The sequence below is a fragment of the Mandrillus leucophaeus genome, unplaced genomic scaffold (genome assembly GCF_000951045.1).
Source record: "Mandrillus leucophaeus isolate KB7577 unplaced genomic scaffold, Mleu.le_1.0 Scaffold402, whole genome shotgun sequence".
In the NCBI taxonomy this organism is placed as follows: Eukaryota; Metazoa; Chordata; class Mammalia; order Primates; family Cercopithecidae; genus Mandrillus; species Mandrillus leucophaeus.
The window spans coordinates 380,859-402,452 of record NW_012104277.1 but is presented as its reverse complement, the minus strand read 5'-3'; the positions used below and the strand labels follow the sequence as shown (position 1 = coordinate 402,452).

The window sequence follows — 21,594 nt, the reverse complement described above, 5'->3', positions numbered from 1 at the left end:
CATCTCTACAAAAATACAAAAATTAGCTGGGCATGGTGGCATGCACTACTTGGGAGGCTGAGAAAAGAGGATTGCTTGAACCCGAAAGGCAAAGGTTGCAGTGAGCTGAGATCATGCCACTGCACTCTAACTTGGGCAAGACTGGAGACCTTTTTTTAATTTTTTTATTTTTTTGAGACCTGTCTCAAAAAAAAGTCCTGAGTGTTCTAGTTCAAGGGTTCCCAGCCCCTGGGCCATGGAATGGTACCAATTCATGGCCTGTTAGGATCGAGGCCACAGAGAAGGAGGTGAGCAGTGAGCCAGCAGGCACTATTGCCTAAGCCCTATCTCCTGTCAGATCAGCAGTAGCAAATTCTCATAGGAGCACGAACTCTAGTGTGAATTGTGGGATCTACATTGTGTGCTCCTTATGAGAATCTAATGCCTGATGATCTGATGTGGATTAATTTCATCCCAAAACCATTAACCAAACCCCACTCCGGCTGACCTGGTCCCTGGAAAAACTGTCTTCCCTGAAACCAGCTGCTGGTGCCAAAACGACTGGAGACTGCTATTCTAGTTGACATGAGCCAAAATTTGCTGACCAACAGAGATTAAGCTACTAAAGAAGGAGACAAAGTATAATTTAACATAAAATCACATTAACAGAAACAATCCAGCCAGGCGTAGTGGCTCACACTTTGAGAGGTCAAGGCGGGCAAACAGCTCGAGACCAGGAGTTTGTGACCAGCCTGGACAACATGGTGAAGCCTTGCCTCTACTAAAAAATACAAGGAATTAGCCAGACATAGTGGCAAAAGCCTGTAGTTCCAGCAACTTGGGATGCTGAAATGGGAGCATCACCTGAGTCGGGAAGTCGAGGCTGCAGTGACCTGTGACTGCACAATTGCACTCTAGCCTGGGCAATGGGAGTGAAAGAAACAATTCACTGTCAGAAGAAGTATGCTGATCCTTGAACAAGCTGGGTTTGAATTGTATTGGTCCATTAATACACAAACTTTCTGCCACCTCTGTAGCAGAAAGACCAACTCCTCCTCTTCCTCAGCCCAGAAGATAATCAGGATGAAGACCTTTATAATGATCTACTTCCACTTAAACAGTAAACGTATTTTCTCTTCCTTATGATTTTCTTAATAACATTTTCTTTTTTTCTAGCTTACTTTATTGTAAGAATACAGTATAAAGCCAGGTGAGATGGCTCACACCTGTAATACCAACACTTTGGCAGGCCAAGGTGGGATGACTGCTTTGAAGTCAGGAGTTCAAGACCAGCCTGGGCAAGATAAATGTGACCTAGTCTCTTTAAAAAAAAAAAAAAAGGGAGAGAAATTTTAAAAATAACTGGGCGTGGTGGTACATGCCTGTAGTCCTAGCTACTCAAGAAGCTGAGATGGGAGGATCAACTGAGCTCAGGAGTTCAAGGCTGCAGTGAGCTATGATAGTATTACTGCACTCCAGCCTGGGCAATAGAGTAAGATCCTATCTAAAAAAATAGAATACAGTATAGAATACACATAACATAAAAAATATGTGTTGAATGATTGTTTATGTTATTGGTAAACCTCTGGTCAACAGGAGGTTATTAGTGTTAAGTTTTTGGAGAGTCAAAAGTTATATGTGAATTTTCAACCACATGGGAGGGTCAGCATCCCTAAAATCCACACTGTTGAAGGGTCAACGATAAATATGAATAGAATTCTGAAGACATAACAAAAACCTATCTTCGCTTCTGGTTTTTATCTTTCATGAATAACAGATAAAGGTGACCAAGATGATGATAAATATCATATAATGTTATATAAGGAAAACTAGAAATTGCTGCCCTGTACTGACTGAAGGTTTGTACTTGCACACGTAAGGGAACACAGTATCTGTTTTCGAGTGGAAAAAATACAAAAAAGTAACATGAGAAAGCAAAAACATAAGGAGGCACTTTATGACAACTAGAACTGCTCAGAAGAATGAAGTAATAATATGTAGCAAGGTTCCCATCAACAGAGGCTGATGACAACCCATTAGGAATTCATAGAGATGGAAATTTGGGTTTCTGGAAGCTACTTCATCTTTGTTATATGATAATACTAGAATATTTTTTCAGTTTACATAAATTCAGAAACTTTTAAAAATTTCTAATTACTTAAAATTAACAAAGAAATTAGTATTAGAAACAAACAAGAACAAAAAATAAAACCACCAAAACAAAAATTAAAACCCTATGCAAATCAAGGATACTTCCAAATCTTGCCTAGTGACTCACAGTAATTAGGCTTTGTTAATTCTATACCAACAAAATCTATTCCTATGAACAAGTCAACTAGTAATTTATTTTTCTGCTTAAGAAAGTAATAAACTTCCATTATAATAAAAAATTTACCATGTAAATAATTATTCTAAGAAAGAACACAAAAATAGTAAAAGTCATAAAAAAAAATCTACACACAATCAATAATACCATACATTGATAGAGTGCATTAAAATTGATCAAACTGAGGCCAGGCGCGGTAGATCATGCCTGTAATCCCAGCACTTTGGGAGGCCGAGGCGGATGAATTACAAGGTCCGGAGATCGAGACTATCCTGGCCAACATGGTGAAACCCCATCTCTACTAAAAATACAAAAATTAGCTGGTGTGGTGGCACACGCCTGTTGTCCCAGCTATTCAGGAGGCTGAGGCAGGAGAATCACTTGAACCCAGGAGGTGGAGGTTGCAGTGAGCGGAGATCGCGCTACTGCACTCCAGCCTGGAGACAGAGCAAGACTCTGTCTCAAAATAAATAAATAAATAAAAACAAAATAAAATAAAGTTGATCAAACTGCTTTTCTACCTGTTGTACCATCTAATCTGAAAACAACTCTGAGACAGACAAAGCAGTTGGTATCAGTGCCATTTTACTATCTTCCTGAGGCTCAGGGGGTAAATGACTCTCTCTTTAGGTCACTCAAGTTGGTCCAGAATATGAATCTGGAGTACAAAACTCCCCGTCAGTGTCCATTCTCTCTTTTAGTAATGTTCTTTTCTCTTTAATGAAGCAATACATCTTCATCACACAAATGTTAGAACACGAATAGATGAGAGACATCACCTTCCTAGACAGTGAATATTAACAAGAAACTTTAACTTTTCTTTGAAAGAAAATGAAAGTAAAAGAAACAACTCAAGTAAGAGAGCAAGGAAAAATTTATTTTGCTACCCATAATACTATGTTGAAAAAGCAGAAGGCTAAGTGGATTAGTTCAGTGGAACAAATAATGTTCTTCTTAAACTGCCATTAAATATTCTGCACGTAAAACTCTTAGAAGTAAAATTAACACCAAAACGTAGATTTTGGTGCACTATCAGATTTCTTCTCTATGCATGCTTAGAGAAAATATCATAATTTTCACTTTTAATGATATGAAAGTATATGGTAAAATCATTACCTTAGGTGTGCTTCCTTTAATAAATTTTTTAATTGAAGACAACAAGCCGGTTTCATTCTTCGATGGTTTTTCTCCTCCTGAAGGCAGGCTATCATCAACCTCTGAATATTTCCTCTTTGCTCTGGCAGTGCGTTGTGTTTGGATTTGATTTGACTGCTGAGAAGCCTTCCGTGTTCTCAGCCTCATCTTTTATGGGTGCCACATGTAAAACTGTAAGATAAAAATAATAAATGTAATAAAAACATTAAAAGTTAATAACTTCAACCTTCTCTACCCAATTGTGACCAGCTTATATGATAAAAATATCTTGGCTAAAAAAAAAAAGTCCTAGACTCTAGGAGATTGCAGTAAGAAACTAACATTTTAAGTAAAAGGCATTATGCTTTATACTTTATTTATATTATCCCGAGTAACTTTCCCAATAACCTCCGAAATACTGTAACATATCCTATGATCTAAAGTAAGGGTAACACCAAAGAGTGTGCATGCTCTTTACATAATACTATACTGCCTGCCAATGTTACTATTTGTTTAATCATCGGTTCGACAAATATTGCATACTTAGTCACATTCAAGGCACTGGGCCAGGTAAGCATTGAGTAAATAGTAAACAAGATGAGGAAGGGTTTTGCTTTTCTGGAACTCACCAGGTAGTGGAAAAGTAATGTCAGCCAATGAATGAATGAATTCCATGAGCACAAGTCTAATAATCGACAATCACATAAGTGTAACAACAGAACTTGGATCATTTTGAGAGAGTCCTATCTTACCACATTTAATGATACTGTTAAAACGATTCACATCAGAAAGAAAACATAAGGCTATTTATTCAAACTCTCTCGTTTTATAGGTAAGACAATTAATTGCTGGCAAAATTGTCCCAACACTTAGAATTAAAGACATAACCGAATTAGAATCTGTGAAACAGAATACAAAGAATACTAAACGAAGAATTAAGAGATATGAATATTAATCCTACTCCAATCATGGCTAATCTGTAGTCAGTTAGGTTTTATCAAATGTTTAAAAAATATATTTACCTTACCATCCTGAGGCTCAAAATGAAAAAAGGATTAGGAAAGGCTATAATGTGCAAAGGACAATAAAGCTATTCACCACAGTGAATACATTCACAGAACACACTAACTCCAATTAAGCACTCTAAAATCTAAAGGTACAGAAATTCCTGGCAGAGATTAGAATCTCAGAAATTGTTTTTATTAACTCAACAAAACAATCACAGAAAAAAAGAGAAACTTTTTTAAAAATAGAAACTACAGGCTGGGCATGGTGGCTCACACCTGTAACCCCAGCACTTTGGGAGGCCAAAGCAAGTGGTTCACCTGAGGCAGGAGTTCGAGACTAGCCCGGCCAGCATGGAGAAACCCTGTCTCTATTAAAAATACAAAAAATAGGTGGGTGTGGTGGCGGACGCCCGTAATCCCAGCTACTCCAAAGGCTGAGGCAGGAGAACTGCTTGAACCCGGGAGGTGGAGGTTGCAGTGAGGAGAGATTGCGCCACAGCACTCCAGCCTAGGCGACAAGAGCAAAACTCCATCTTAAAAGGGGGGGAAAAAAAAGGAGAAACTGTGTGTGTGTGTGTGTGTGTGTGTGTGTGTATCTACCTCAAATGTTTGTGTTCCCCACGCCCGCCCCACCAAAATTCATGTTAATACCTAATCCCTAATGTGATGGTGTTTGGAGGTGAGGCCGTTGTGAGGTGATAAGGTCATGAGGGCAGAGCCCGAATGAACTAAGTTAGTGCCCCTATAAAAGAGGCCCCAGATAGACAGATGCCTAGCCCCTTCCACTACAATATTACAGTAAGAAGACAGTGATCTATGAGGAAGCAGGCCCTTACCAGACATCAAATCTGCCTGCACCTTGATCTTCGACATCTCATTGTCTGTAACTGAGAGAAATAAATTTGTTGTTTATAACCCACCCACCAAGTTTACGGTATTTTTGTTATAGCAGCCCAAACTGACCTAAGACACTCCCAAACTCAAAGGATTCACCAGAGGAGTCCCAAAATATCTTTCCCAGTAACTATTTTTTTCTAAAACCAAATGGTGCTGGGTTATAAACTGCAATACCCAAATGAAATAAATAATGCTTTTTTCCCTCCGAATTCTTTTGTTATTCAAAACAGAACTCCCCAGAAAAGGAAAATTACTGTAACAATTTTTAAAATTGATACATGGGAAAATTTTTTAAAGTTGTTTTTAATCAATTTCTGTAAATTTTGTATGGGAGTCTTTAAAAAAATATCTAAGGGTGAACCTAACTTAAACCCACAATCATTAAATGGAAATCATAAAGATTATGATACAACATATTGAGGAAAGTAGATATTAAAAGACTAAAGACATATAAAGTAACTCAGTCTTAAGAGGTTCAGCTCATTAAAATTTAAACACTGTAATGTCAGAGTAGGAAAAAAAGGAAGAAAATGATAATCTCTCTGCCCACAAAATGCAAAAAAAATACAGCAGGTAAGTATATTTACCTAACTGTTGTACACATAAAATGCTAGATCATTCTGTATGGAGACTGTGAAGAGGTTCTGGGAAAGCTTAGGAGAAAGATCCTTTGAACTCAAAAATAACAAACTGGTATTCACTAGAAAGAAAGATGAGTATTTGAAAAAAAAAACTGAAGTATGGAGTTTTTGCCTATTCCATAAGTAGGTTGTAAAAGATGTACTTAATAAGTCTGAAAGGGCTAAAGCAGTCAAGCCCTTATCAATTTATGAAACTGACCACTCAAAAAACAGATAAAGAAAACACATACTTTTCAATTGTACACAGAATGCTAAGAAAGTATGTTGAGCCATAAAAGAAGATTCCATGAATTTCAAGGATAAATGCATACAGAGTATGCATTTAACCACAATTATAAATCAAATTATAAATCAATTTTTAAAATCTTTTAAAAGTACTAAGTACTTGGAAATTTGACATAAATAATGAATCAAAAATAAATCACAAGGGATACACAAAATATTCTGAACTGAAAATATAAACAAGATATAACATAATAACACATTACAATTTCTGATGTAATAAGCAGCACTTAGAAATTATAAACATAGGCTGGGTGGTGGCTCATGCCTGTAATCCAAGCACTTTGGGAGGCCGAGGCGGGTGGATCATGAGGTCAGGAGATTGAGACCATTTTGGCCAACATGGTGAAACCCTATCTCTACTAAAAATACAAAAAAATTAGCTGGGCGTGGTGGTGTGCGCCTGTAGTCCCAGCTACTTGGGAGGGTGAGGCAGGAGAATCGCTTGAACCTGGGAGGTGGAGGCTGCAGAGATCAAGCCACTGCCCTCCAGCCTGGGCGACAGAGCGAGACTCCATCTCAGAAAGAAAACAAAAGAAATTATAAATATGTATACACATAATAGAACTCCAAAATATGAGGAAAAACTATCACAAATGAAATGAAAAAAAGTTGAAGAACTTCAATAACTCACTTTCAGTAGCAGAGAGAATTAGACAAAAGATCAACATGAAAAAAGAAGACCTGAAAAACTCTCTAGATCTAACATTATATACAACGCTAACAGCAGAATACTCTCCTCAACTTACACATGGAACATACTTCAGAATAGTAAATATGTTAGGCCACGAAACAAACCTTAATACATTTAAAAGGAATGAAATCATATGAGTACAGGCATACTTTGTTTAAATACACTTCACAGATACCGCGTTTTTTATGAACTGAAGGTTTGTAGCCACCCTGCATACACGTCTTGGCATGGGCTCACTTCATGTCTCAGTGTCACATTTTGGTAATTTCTGCAACAATTCAAACTCTTTCATTATTATTGTATCTGTTATAGTGATCTATGATGAGTGATCTTTGGTGTTACTTTTGTAATTGTTTTGGGGTGACACAAACTGCATAAGATGGTGAACTTAATAAATAAATGTTGAGTACATGTATAGTGACTGCTCCACTGACCATTCATTCATTCCCCAACTCTCTCCCTCTCCTTAGACCTCCCTATTCTGAGACACGACAATTTTAAAATTAGGCCAATTATGCCCTACAATGTCTCTACATTGTAGAGGAATGTAGAGGAAGGAAGAGTCAAACATCTATCACTTTAAATCAAAAGCTAGAAATAATTCAGCTTAGTGAGGAAGGCATGTTGAAAGTTGAGACAGGCCAAAAGCTAAGCCTCTTGAGCCAATTGGCCAAGTTATAATGCAAAGGAAAAGTTATTGAAGGAAATTAAAAGTGCCACCAGGCACAGTGGCTCACATTTGTAATCCCAGCACTTTGGGAGGCCAAGACAGGCGGATCACCTGAGGTCAGGAGTTTGAGACCAGCCTGGCCAACATGGTGAAACCCCATCTCTACCAGATATGGAGAAAGTTTTAGTAGTCTGGCTATAAGATCAAACCAGCCACAGCATTCACTTAAACCAAAGCTAATCCAGAGGTGAAGAAGTTGTGCAAGAGAAATTTGAAGCTAGCATTGTTTGGTTCATGAGGTTTAAGGAAAGAAGCTGTCTCCATTATATAGATGTGCAAGGTGAGGTGAAGCAGCAGGTGCTGATATAAAAGAGGAGGCAAGTTATCCAGAAGATCTAACTATGACCACTGATGAAGGTGGCTATACTAAAAAAAAGTAGACGAAACAGCTTTCTGTTGGAAACAGATGCCATCTAGGACTTTCACAGCTATAAGTCAGTGCCTGGTTTCAAAGCAGGCTGGGCACAGTGGCTCATGCCTGTAATCCCAGGATTTTGGGAGGCCAAGGCAGGTGGATGGCTTGAGCCCAGGAGTTCAAGACCAGCCTGGGCAACACGGTGAAACCCCGTCTCTATAAAAAATACAAAAATTAGCTGGGCATGGTGGCACATGCCTGTAGTCCCAGCCACCTGGGAGGCTGAGGTGGAAGGATCACTGGAGCCCGGGAGGTTGAGGCTACAGTAAGTCAGTTATCACATCACGGCACTCCAGCCTGGGCGACAGTGAGAGCCTGTCTCAAAAACAAAACAAAACAAAAAATCCACATGATCATCTCAATTAATGCAGAAAAAGCATCTGATCAAATCCAACACCGTTTTATATTAAAAATAATCAACAAACGAAAAACAAACAAGAACTTCCTCAACATAATAAAAAGGTATTTATAAAAAACCCACAGGACCTGTCATACATAGTAAAAGGCTGAATGCTGTCCCTCTAATATCAGGAACAAGACAAAGATGGCCCCTCTCACCACTGCTATTCAACATCTTACTGGAAGTTCTAAGCAGGCAGTTAGGCAAGAAAAATAAAAGAAATCCATATTAAAAAGAAAAAAAGGTGAAACTTATCTCTTTGCAAATGACACAGTCTTGTTTAAAGAATAACCATAAGGAAAAAAACTGGACAAACTGGACTTCATAAAAATTAAAAACTTGCCGTTTACCAAAAGACATCATTAGGAAAATAAGAAGGCGAGCAGCAAACCGGTAGAATATTCACAAAACGCACATATCACAAAGACCTTACATGTAAAATATATAAAGTCCCAAGACACAATAAGTACAAGCCAACAGAAAAAACGGGCAGAGATATAAGAAAATATTTCATAAAAATTAGATGACTGGTGATAGCATAGAAAATGATACTCAATATTATTTATAAGAATTTTAAGTTAAAACCCCAAAGGTATGCCAATTCACACCTCCTAAAATGGCAAAAATTAAAAAGAATGACAAATTTAAATAGTAACAATGATGGAGAATAAAGTCTCATATGCTGTTACAGATGTATGTTTTTTGATAAAATAGGGTAATTTCTAATAATTATACACCAAACTCTTTGACTCAGTGATTTCACTTCTACATTTTTATCCAAGAGAAATGTAAACACGTTCACAATGTATTTTTACAAAAATGTTCCTGACAGCCTTATTTACAATAAGGCTGTTTCCAGTTCCAAACTGGAAACAACAAAAATGCCCCAAAAGAGAAAGATGAATACTGTGGTGTTTTCATGTAAGTGAATACTAATTAGCATCAGAAACGAACAAGTACTCCTATCATAAACAAACATGAAATAATCCCACAGACATGCTAAACAATGGCAGACACAAAATAATACATATTTAATGACAGCATTAAAAAAACTTTATCAGGGACAAAAGTAATCTATACAGAAAACAAGCAAAACAGATTTTGCCCTGGAGAAAGGAAATATCCTCTAATATTATAGGAGTATCTTTTTGTCAAAATTTTACAGAATATAATTTTTAATGGTCATGTAATATTTCAATATAAATGTTTCAATATTTCAATATAAATGTCTCATAATTTATTTGATCACTGACTAGCTGGAAAATAAACTGTTTCATAATTACTAACATCAACTCAAATGAAATAAACACATAAATTTCAGTCTACATTTCTGATTCTTTCCTTAAGACAGTTTCTTAGAAGTGAATTTACTAATTTAAAAGTTTTACAGCTGAGGTCTGTGTTAGAGGTGTTTGGGCTCATCATTGGTCCAATCATTAGCTGACCACTAGGCTATGCAAATATATAGGGAGGTATGCTTTAGTAAGCCAGGCTTAAAAATAAAAGCAAAAATATTTAAAAACAAAAAATAATAAGTAGAGACATCAGTGGTTGCATACTGCAGGGAGATTAAATTCCATAGATTTTTTTCTGCCTGTGGAAGTTACTACTAAACAACCTTTGAGGGGAGAAAAACCATGAATTCAGAGTGGCTACAATATTATCTAAAATGGCCAGTTTTCAACAAAAAATTGTAAGACATGATAAAACAGTAAAGTATGACCCAAACTTGGGGAAAAACTGCAGTGAAAACATATTAATCATGTGCCAGGCATATAACAATCCAGTGAGAGATATATGTAATTATTCACATAAAACAAAATTCACTCTTGATCCCTTAAGAGTTGGAAAAATTCTTATTTTTGGTGTACATATTGACCCTTTTCTCTGATTATAAAATATACATCATTTAAAAACTTCAGGCTGGGCGTGGTGACTCACACCTGTAATCCCAGGGCTTTGGGAGGCAGAGGCAGGAGGATTGCTCGAGCCCAGGAATTCTAGACCAGCTTGGGAAACACAGGGAGACTCCCCAGTCTCTACATAAAACAAAAACAAAAAAATTATATGGGCATGGTGGTGCACACCTGTAGTCCCAGCAACTTGGAAGGCTGAGGTGAGAAGATCACTTGAGCCTCAGAAGCTGAGGCTGCAGCGAGCCATGGCACACCACTGCACTCCAGCCTGGGCAATAGAATGAGACCCTGTCTCCAAAACAAGACACAAAAAGACAGTAAAACATGAAATAAAATCTCCCATAATTCCTTAACCCAGAGATGACTGATAATGTGGGTATATTAGTGTGTTTGTTTTAATATGTATAAACATTTTTTATTTTATTTTTTATTTTTTATTTTTTTCTTGAGACGGAGTCTCGCTCTGTCACCCAGGCTGGAGTGCAGTGGCCGGATCTCAGCTCACTGCAAGCTCCGCCTCCCGGGTTTACGCCATTCTCCTGCCTCAGCCTCCCGAGTAGCTGGGACTACAGGCGCCCGCCACCTCGCCCGGCTAGTTTTTTGTATTTTTTAGTAGAGAGGGGTTTCACCGTGTTCGCCAGGATGGTCTCGATCTCCTGACCTCGTGATCCGCCCGTCTCGGCCTCCCAAAGTGCTGGGATTACAGGCTTGAGCCACCGCGCCCGGCCAGTATGTATAAATATTTTAATCAATATTTATAATTACACTACATGTTTTTTTCCCCTTTTATACTATATTTTACCAATGTTGTTTTAAAAATCTGAGAATATTGGCCAGATGCAGTGGCTCACGCTTGTAATCCCAGAACTCTGGGAGGCCAAGGCGGGCAGATCATCTCAGGTCAGGAGTTTGAGACCAGCCTGGCCAACATGGTGAAACATCCTGTCTCTACTAAAAATACAAAAATTAGCCGGGCGTAGTGGCAGGCACCTGTAATCCCAGCTACTTGGGAGGCTGAGGCAGGACAATCATTTGAACCTCGGAGGCGGAGGTTGCAGTGAGCCAAGGTTGCACCACTATACTCCAATCTGGGTGACAGAGTGAGACTCAGTCTCAAAAAGAAAAAAAACCCACAACAAAAAAACAAAATACAGAGTAAGAATACAATTTTTAATGGTCATGTAATATTTCAATATACAGATAAACGTTTCATTATTTGATCACTGACTTGTTGGAAAATAAACTGTTTCAAAATTACCAACATCACCTCAAATGAAATAACCACATAAATTTCAGTCTACATTTCCGATTCTTTCCTTAAGATAGTTCCTTAGAAGTGAATTTACAAGTTCAAAGATTGTTAAAATTTGGTGGTATCTCTAGAAATACTAACAAACTGCTTTCCAAAAAGTGGTTTGAACTAGCAGTGTACAAAGAGTGTCTATATGACTAAATCTTCCAAATCAAAATTTTTAATATTTAAAATGTTTGCTAATTTTAAGTTTAAAAAAAAAAAAAGCAAAACTAGTAATTTAAATTATATTTATAGGTTACCTCCAATTCCCTCTTTTTTCTAAAAATCTAAAACACAAAAATTGAAAAATGTTCTCAATTCAACCACTCCAACTACAGCAAAAACACCTCAGGTAGCATTCCTGAGGAAAAGTAACGTAGAATCTAACGGAATACTTAAGGAGACATAAGGATCATTATTTTATAATGCAAATGTAAAATAATAATAATTTTTTTTTTTTTTTGAGACAGTCTTGCTCTGTCACCCAGGCAAGAGTGCAGCAACAATAATCTCAGCTCACTGCAACCTCCACCTCCTGGGTTCAAGCAATTCTCCGGCCTCATCCTCCCAAGTAGCTGGGATTACAGGCATGTACCACCACGCCTGGTAAATTTTTGTATTTTTAGTAGAGACAGGGTTTTGCCATGTTGGCCAAAACTCAGTGATTCATCCTTCTCAGCCTCCCAAAGTGCTGGGATTACAGGCTAGTGCCACCATACCTGGCTACTTTTTGTACTTTTAGTAGAAACGATGTTTCGCCTTAAATGAGTTCTAACCAAAAAACTTACTTATAACTGAACTGAGGCCAAGCATGGTGGCTCACATCTCTAATCACAACACTTTGGGAAGCCAAGCTGGGAGGACTGCCTGAGCTCAGGAGTTTGAGACCAGCCTGGCCAACATGGCGAAACCCTGTCTCTACTAACAATACAAAAAAATTAGCCAGACATGGTGGTGCCTATCTCTAATTCCAGCTACCTGGGAGGCTGAGGCACGAGAATCACTTGAACCCAGGAGGCAGCGAGGCAAAGGTTGCAGTGAGCCGAGATCATGCCACTGCACTACAGCCTGGGCAATGGGCACTGAAGGAAAGTCAGGGGATGTGCTGTTATTGAATTCAAGATAGAAGAAAACATAAAAAAAGCTATTCAAGTCCTAGACAAGCATAGTCCCGAGTGGAAGACCACTGAAAGTGAAAGAAGAGTCTGATGGTGAACATGCCAGGAGAGCAATGCAAAACGTGATAGCTACCACTGGTGGAACAGGTATGAGACCAAGTGGCCCAGAAATGATTAATATCCTACCTAGTATCTTAAATAATCTTAACATCCCAAATGAAATTATCCATGTATATGTATTACAGGCAGAAAGAGTTGGAAGCACAGTATTTGTAGCAAATCAGGATTATAAAGCTGGCTGGGAGAAACTGAAGGAAATATTTTAGTATGGTTGATGTGGTGTTCTGAGCACATTCTTGAGGATAAAGATGAAAAAAAACCATGGAATGGGCACTGTTACTTTTGAACAGTCCACTGAAGCTGTGCAAGCTATATCTACATTCAATGCCCAACTGCTATGTGACAGACCAACACAGGTAAGACGGATGAGACCGCCTTACCAAAGGATTTTTTTTTTCCCTCCTGAGCATCTGCAGCTTCCCTATGGCCTTGGTGGTACTGAAACAGCATTAGGACCAGGAGGGCAGACTATCGATGACAATCACCTGAATGGAATGGGAAACATAGGGCCTGCAGAAATTAGAATGGAGCGCATGGATTTGGAAAAAATGGTAGAAATGGAGGAGGGAACCCTTTGGTGGTGGTATGGAAAATGTGGGTCAATTTGGATCTGGGATGAACATGGGCAGAATAAACGAAATCTTAGTAATACACCGAGGAGAGGGAAGATCACTACAAAGCAGAGGGGAAGTGGAGGTGGAGGCAGCGTCCCCGAAATCGAGAGGATGAGCCCCAAGCACTGATCACATTGGGGGTGCCGGCATGGAATGCGTGAGTCCAGGCCTGGGCCATGATGTGGATTGTGTGGGCTCCAAGATGCAGCGCATGGGTCTGGTCACGGACCGCATGGGCTTCGGGGAGCACAAAGGCTCCCGCATGGAGTGCATGGGCCCATGGGCCTGCTAGGCCTTGACTAAATGGCCTCTAGCATCCGGCACATGGGTGAGATCACTGAGCGCGTGGTTCCGGTCTGAAACACGCGGGTGCCAGCATGGGCTTCAGCCTCAAGCCACAGCTGCTCCCACTGACCATGTGGACCAAACCATTGAGCACATGGGCTCTGGTGTGGAGTGCATGGTTCCTGCAGGCATAGGGGCTGGTCTGGAGCATATGGGCCCCATGATGGATCACATGGCCACTGGACTGGAGCACACAGGTGCCAACAACCTGAAATATCTGGATGGACCTGGGGTGGACGGGTGCCAACAGCCTGGAGAGGATGGGCATTAACAGCCTTGAGTGCATGGGTCCCACCATGGGCCAGACACTGGGTGCTGAGACTGTGTGTATGGGCCTAGCCATGGGTGGTGGTGGCCATGTCAGCTTTGACTGCGCCCACTTAAAACTCTGGAGGAAACCTGGCAGGGTCCTTTGGTGAGGCTGGAGACCATGTTCCTGGGGGTGGCCAGGAAAGCCTACCAGGTATTTGTGAGAAATCTCCCACTGGATTTTACATGATCAAATCGACAAATATGGCCACGTGCAATAAGCCAACATCAAGATGAAGAATGGGAAGTCCAAGGGGTGTGGTTTGGTTAAGTTTGAGTCGCCAGAGGTGGCTGAGAGCCTGTCGGATGATGAATGGCATGAAGCTGAGTGGCCAAAAGACTGATGGCAAATCTATAGAAATATGCCTTTTTTAAACATCAGTATTTTGTATTTTTTTTTTTGTTAACTATTTTAACTTACTGGCTGGATATATAAAGATGTTTTAAAAATTCAGTTGCTTTTTGATGAAATTTACTTTTTTACTTTTTAAGGACCGGGGTTGTATTTGAACGTTTGCACTGAGACTGCAATATGCAATTTTTTTTTTTTTGTAGTTGTGGCATCATGCTGACATCAAACATGACTTTGATATTAAATACCAGTTCCTGGAAAAATGAAAAAAGAAAACCAATTCTCAACCTATTATTTTCCAAAAAAGTTCTAAATTACTACATTTACCTGAACATGAAAAAATTTAAATATTAACGAATAGCTGCCATTAATTAAGTGCTATGTGCAAGGCACTGTCATAAGTGCCTTCTCATATGTTATTTCACTTGATTTTCTCAATCACATAAAGCAGTGTCTGTTATTTCCATTTTATGAAAATGGAAGTGGAGAAGACAGCAGAAGTGTTTTAAGTAAAAATTTCCACATAATTTCAATATAAATAACTTGCAATGTGAAAACAGTATATTTATAACCAACAAAACACTTTAATTAAAAAGTTAACCAGGCTGGGTGCAGCGGCTCATAAGGTCAGGAGTTCGAGACCAGCCTGGTCAACATGGTGAAACTCGGTCTCTACTAAAAATACAAAAATGAGCTGGGAATGGTGGCGGGTGCCTATAATCCCAGCTATTTGGGAGGCTGAGGCAGGAGAATCGCTTGAACCCGGGAGCGGAGGTTGCAGCAAGCTGAGATCACGCCACTGCACTCCAGCCTGGGCAACAGAGTGAGACTCCATCTCAAAAAAACAAAAACAACAACAACAAAAAAGTTCCCCAAAATTCCAATTTCCCATTTCTCTTTCTCTCTCTCTTTTTTTTTTTTTTTGCCTGCTCCCCCTTCTGAGCCAGCAATTTCCCATTTATCGCTAAGGTTTTTTGGTTTTTTTTTTTTTTTTTTTTTTTTTTGAGATGGAGCCTTGCTCTGTCACCCGGGCTAGAGTACAGCAGTTCTATCTCAGCTCACTGCAACCTCTCCGTCCCAGGATCAAGCAGTTCTCCTGCCTCAGCCTCCCAAGTAGCTGGGATTACAGGCGCACACCACCACACCCAGCTACTTGTTTTCTATTTTTAGTACAGACGGGATTTTGCCATGTTGGCCGGGGTGGTTTCGAACTTCTGACCTCAAGTGATCCACCTGCCTTGGCCTCCCAAAGTGCTGGGATTACAGGCGTGAGTGAGCTACCGTGCCTAGCCAGGTTTGTTTTTTACTTCTGCCTTCTGCCTGAATGGTCCATTGGAATGGGTAATTTTTCAGCTGAACCACTGGCTGAACAAAATCTCAAGATAAAATTAACCTGTAAAAGCTTTAAGTTTACGGCAGGGCACAGTGGCTAATACCTGTAACCCCAGCACTTTGGGAGGCCGAGGCAGGTGGATCAGGAGGTCAGGAGTTTGAGACCTGCCTGGCCAATATGGTGAAATCCTGTCTCTACTAAAAATACAAAAATTAGCCAGGCGTGGTGGCGGGCTCCTGTAGTCCCAGCTACTTGGGAGGCCGAGGCAGAAGAATCGCTTGAACCCAGGAGGCAGAGGTTGCAGTGAGCCTAGATCGTGCCACTGCACTCCAGCCTGGGCGACAGAGCGAGGAAAAAAAAAAAGGCTGGGTGCAGTGGCTCATGAGGTCAGGCTTTCAAGACAAGCCTGGCCAACAAAGTGAAACACCCGTCTCTACTAAAAATACAAAAAATTAGCCGGGCAAGGTTGTGGGTGTCTGTAATCCCAGCTACTCGGGAGGCTGAGGCAGGAGAACAGCTTGAACCTGGAAGGTGGAGGCTGCAGTGAGCCGAGATGATGCCACTGCACTCCACGCACTCCAGCCTAGGTGACAGTGCGAGACTCCATCTTCAAAAAAAAAAAAAAAAAAAAAAAAGCTGTGTTTTCAACTTGGCTGGTAGGAGCTCAAAATTAAACCTCTGATAGAAATAATGTTACAAATACAGATTAGAGTTCCAGGGCAGCTCGTATGTGCATAGTTAACCCATAATATAACTGAATTCAAAAATCTAAAACCTAGGCCAGGTACAGTGGCTCACACCTGTAATGCCAGCACTTTGGGAGGCCAAGTCAGATAGATCACTTGAGCCTAGGAGTTTGAGACCAGCCTGGGCAACATGATGAAACCCTGTGTCTACTAAAAATATAAAAAAATTTGCCAGGTGTGATGGTGCACGCCTACAGTCCCAACTACTTGGGAGGCTGAGGTGAAAGGATCATCTGAATCCGGGAAGTCGAGGCTGCAGTCAGCTGTGACTGCGTCACTGCACTTCAGACAGGCCAACAGCTGGACTGAGACTCTGTATCAAAAAGAAAAATATAAATCTAGAACCTGTTATACAAATAATATAAAAAACTACAGCCGGGCATGGTGGCTCACGCCTGTAATCCCAACACTTTGGGAGGCCGAGGCGGGCGGATCACGAGGTCAGGAGATCGAGACCATCCTGGCTAATATGGTGAAACCCCATCTCTACTAAAAATACAAAAAATTTAGCCAGGCGTGCACCTGTAGTCCCAGCTACTTGGAAGGCTGAGGCAGGAGAATGGCATGAACCCAGGAGGTGGAAATTGCAAGTGAGCCGAGATCGTGCCACTGCACTCTAGTCTGGGCAACAGAGCGAGAGTCCGTCAAAAGAAAAGAAGGAAAGGAAAAGGAAAAGGAAAAGAGAAAAGAAAAGAGAAAAGGAAAAGAAAAGAAAAACTACATTCCATATCTCAACACCAGGCCTGTATGTACCCCTACTAAAGCTATAGATAACTGGTACTGGGAAAACTATGTATCTAAATGCAAAAAAACAAACAAACAAACAAACAAAAAAACAACAAAAAAAACCCACTTACCTTACACCATATAGAAAATTAACTCAAAATTGATCAAATACCTAAACATAAGAGCTAAGACTCCTAGAAGAAAATACAGGCTGGACGTGGTGGCTGACACCTGTAATCTCAGCACTTTGGGAGGCCAAGGGGGGCAGATCACCCGAGCTCAGGAGTTCGAGACCAGCCTGGACAACATGGTGAAACTTCGTCTCTACCAAAAATACAAAAAATTAGCTGGGTGTGGTGGGTGTGCCTGTGGTCTCAGCTACTTGGGAAGCTGAGGTGGGAGGATCACTTGAGCCTGTGGGCAGAGGTTGCAGTCAGCTGAGATTGTACCACTGCACTTCAACTTGGATGACAGAGTGAGGCCACTTCTCAAAAAAATGTGCCTCTGTGTGTGTGTGTGTGTGTGTGTGTGTGTGTACACATGGGAAAACCTCATTACACTGGATTTGGCAATGGCTTCTTGGTCATGACAACAAAAGCACACATAATAAAAAGAAAAACAGATAAACTGGGTGTCAAAGTCCAAAAATTTTGAGCCAGGTGCCACAGCTCACACCTATAATCCCACCTACTTGGGAGGCTGAGGTAGAAGGACCATTTGAGACCAGTCTGAGCAACAAGGTGAAATTCCATCCCTAAAAAACTAAAAAAATTAGCCAGGCATTATGGTGCACACCTACAGTCCTACCTACTACTTGGAAAGCTGAGGTGGGAGGATCCCTTGAACTCAGGAGTTCAAGAATGCAGCGAACTGCAAGCACACTACTGCATTCCAGCCTGGGTGACACAGTAAGACCCTACCTCTTACAAAAATTTTTTTTTAACTTTTGTGTATCAAAGTACACTATCAACAGAGTGAAAAGACAAACCATGGAATGGCAGAAAATACTTGCAAATCATGTATCTCATAAGAAGTTCTTATCTAGAATACATAAAGCATTACAATCTGAAAGAAAAAAACCACCAGATTCAAAAGTGGGCAAAGGACCTGAATAGGCATTTCTCCAAAGAGGATATACAAATAGACAATAAACATATGAAAACACACTTGACATCACTAATTATCTAATTATCATGGAAATGCTAATTAAAACCACAACAAGAAACAGCTTCACACTCATTTGGATGACTATTATCAAAAAACAAAACAAGCCTCTTTTTCCGCGGGAACCATGGAGGGTGTAGAAAAGAAGAAGGCGGCGGCTCCTGCTGTGCCAGAAACCCTTAAGAAAAAGCGAAGGAATTTCACAGAGCTGAAGATCAAGCGCCTGAGAAAGAAGTTTGCCCAAAAGATGCTTCGAAAGGCAAGGAGGAAGCTTATCTATGAAAAAGCGAAGCACTAACAAGGAATATAGGCAGATGTACAGAACCGAAATTCGAATGGTGAGGATGGCAAGAAAAGCTGGCAACTTCTATGTACCTGCTGAACCCAAATTGGCATTTGTCATCAGGATCAGAGGTATCAATGGCGTGAGCCCAAAGGTCCAAAAGATATTGCAGCTTCTTCGCCTTCGTCACATCTTCAATGGAATCTTTCTGAAGCTCAACAAGGCTTCGATTAACATGCTGAGGATTGTAGAGCCATATATTGCATGGGGGTACCCCAATCTGAAGTCAGTAAATGAGCTAATCTACAAGCGTGGTTATGGCAAAATCAATAAGAAGCGAATTGCTTTGACAGATAACGCTTTGATTGCTCAGTCTCTTGGTAAATATGGCATCATCTGCATGGAGGATCTGATTCATGAGATCTATACTGTTGGAAAACGCTTCACAGAGGCAAATAACTTCCTGTGGCCCTTCAAATTATCTTCTCCACGAGGTGGAATGAAGAAAAAGACCACCCATTTTGTATAAGGTGGAGATGCTGGCAACAGGAAGGACCAGATCAACAGGCTTATTAGAAGAATGAACTAAGGTGTCTACCATGATTATTTTTCTAGGCTCATCAGTTAATAAACAGTACCCGCTCAAATTGAATAAATAAACAAACAAATAAAATGAAAATAAAAAGTGCTGGCAAAAATGTGGAGAAATTGGGATCCTTGGGTTTTGCTGGAGAGAATGTAAACTAGTAAAGCTGCTGTGGAAAGTGGCATGGCAGTTCCTCAAAAAAATTAAATATAGATTTGCCATATGATCCAACAATTCTACGTCTAGGTATACATCCAAAAGAACTGACAGTAGGGTCTCACACAGTACACCCACATTCATAGCAGCATTTTTCACAACAGCTAAAAGGTGGATGCAACTGAAGTGTCCATCAATGGATGAATGGATAAACAAAATGTGGTACATACATACAATTAAGTAGTATTCAGCCTTAAAAAGCAAGAAAATTCTGACATATATTATGAACCTTGAGGACTGTTTAATGAACACGGAGTTTCAGTTTGAGAAGATGAAAAAGTTCTGGAGATAGATGGTAGACAACAAGGTGAATGTACTTAATACCACAACTGTATACTTACAAATGGTTAAAATGGTTTAAAACAGTTTTTAATAAAACTATAGATCTTCGTCTAATCCAAAGGTTTCCAAAAGAGTGAGAGACCAAGCACTCTGGAATTGGAAAACAAAATCTCTTTTTTTTTTTTGAGACACGGTCTCACCCTGTCACCCAGGCTGGAGTGCAGTGGCAGGTTCACAGCTCACTTGCAGTCTCACAGCTCACAGCTCACTTGCAGTCTCAACTTCCAGGCTCAAGCGATCTTCCCACCTCAGCCTACAGAGCAGCTGGGACTACAGGGATGCACTACTACGCCCAGCTAATTTTTTAATCTAAAAGTCCTTTGCCCACCTTTGAATCTGGTTGTTTTTTCTTTCAGATTGTAGATTGGGTCAGATTTCAGATTGGGTCCCAATGTGTTGCCCAGGGTGGTCTCAAACTCCTGGGCTCAAGTGATCTGCCCACCTTGGCTTCTTGAAGTGCAGTGATTACAGGTGTCAGCTACCATGCCTGGCCCTATTTTTTTTTCCTAACCAACTACTGTCAACAAGGGTAGAATACAATGGGGACAGAAGAAAAGGACAGGAAAAGGGATCAAGTAAAATTTGCCTCCTACCTTACCTTTTTAATATTTACTTATTTTTAAAAATGACAAAAAAACCTGTAGACAAAAAACGGCAACTGTCAGGTACACAAAGTGCTGAAATACTTCATCTTAATTCCAGACTTTAAAATTCTCTATCTATCTATGTATCTATCTATCTATTTATTTTTTTGAGACGGAGTCTTGCCATGTCACCCAGGTTGGAGTGCAGTGGAACAATCTCAGCTCACTGCAACCTCCACCTCCCAGATTCAAGCAATTATCCTGCCCCAGCATCACGAATAGCTGGGATTACAGGCATGTGCCACCACGCCTAATTTTTGTAATTTTAGTAGAGACAGGGTTTCACCATGTTGGCCAGGCTGGTCTCAGACTCGTGACCTCAGGTGATCTGCCCGCCTTGGCCTCCCAAAGTGCTGGATTACAGGCATAAGCCACCGCACCTGGCCACAATATACGCTTTTTTTTTCCCCTAGGATTTCATAACAGGAAATAGAAGAATAAGCAAAGTTGGGAGGAGACTGGGAAAAGATGGCAAAAATTGTAGAGGAGGAGCTGACCACAAGACAGTTTTGAGGGAACCAGTGCTTAGGGAAGAAGAAAAAGCAATCCAGTGCTAATTGGGGAGCCTCTCTTTCCACTATCAATCTAACCAATCCGAACCCTTTCCTTTGGTCTAAACTGAAGAGAAGGTAACCTGAGGGCAAAGAAGTCGGGGAATTACAAGCTACAGCCTCAGAAAGAGAAGAGCACTTCTATGACCCACTAGAGTTCTGCCTAGAGATCCATTCTTATAAATTAACTGGGTTCTGCCTAGGCTATAGAAAGCTAGAAAGAATGCCACCACCAGCCTAACAACAAAAAGCCTGAATAAACTACAAAATTGAACACTTTAAAAACCCATCCTGCCGGGCACGGTGGCTCACACTTGTAATCCCAGCACTTTGGGAGGCCGAGGCATGTGGATCACCTGAGGTCGGGAGTTCAAGACCAGCCTGACCAACATTGAGAAACCCCGTCTCTACTAAAAATACAAAATTAGCC

At 40.4% G+C, this 21,594-nt stretch overlaps 1 protein-coding gene and 2 pseudogenes across 4 annotated transcripts in view; 2 read left to right on the top strand and 1 right to left on the bottom strand.

Moving 5' to 3' along the window:
• The window catches only part of CTDSPL2 (CTD (carboxy-terminal domain, RNA polymerase II, polypeptide A) small phosphatase like 2), a 123,640-nt gene that overhangs the window by 78,440 nt on the left and 23,606 nt on the right, over positions 1-21,594 (bottom strand). For all 3 annotated transcript variants that reach the window (XM_011992081.1, XM_011992083.1, XM_011992082.1), the window contains exon 2: positions 3,422-3,631. In XM_011992081.1, the coding sequence (XP_011847471.1) occupies positions 3,422-3,607 (186 nt within the window). In that variant the 5' untranslated portion in view covers positions 3,608-3,631. The remainder of the gene's footprint in view (positions 1-3,421; positions 3,632-21,594) is intronic.
• On the top strand, positions 13,220-14,596 carry LOC105548201 (annotated as a pseudogene).
• LOC105548200 lies at positions 18,670-19,469 on the top strand (annotated as a pseudogene). The gene has a single exon (XR_001007356.1). The product of XR_001007356.1 is annotated as a 60S ribosomal protein L7 pseudogene (transcript).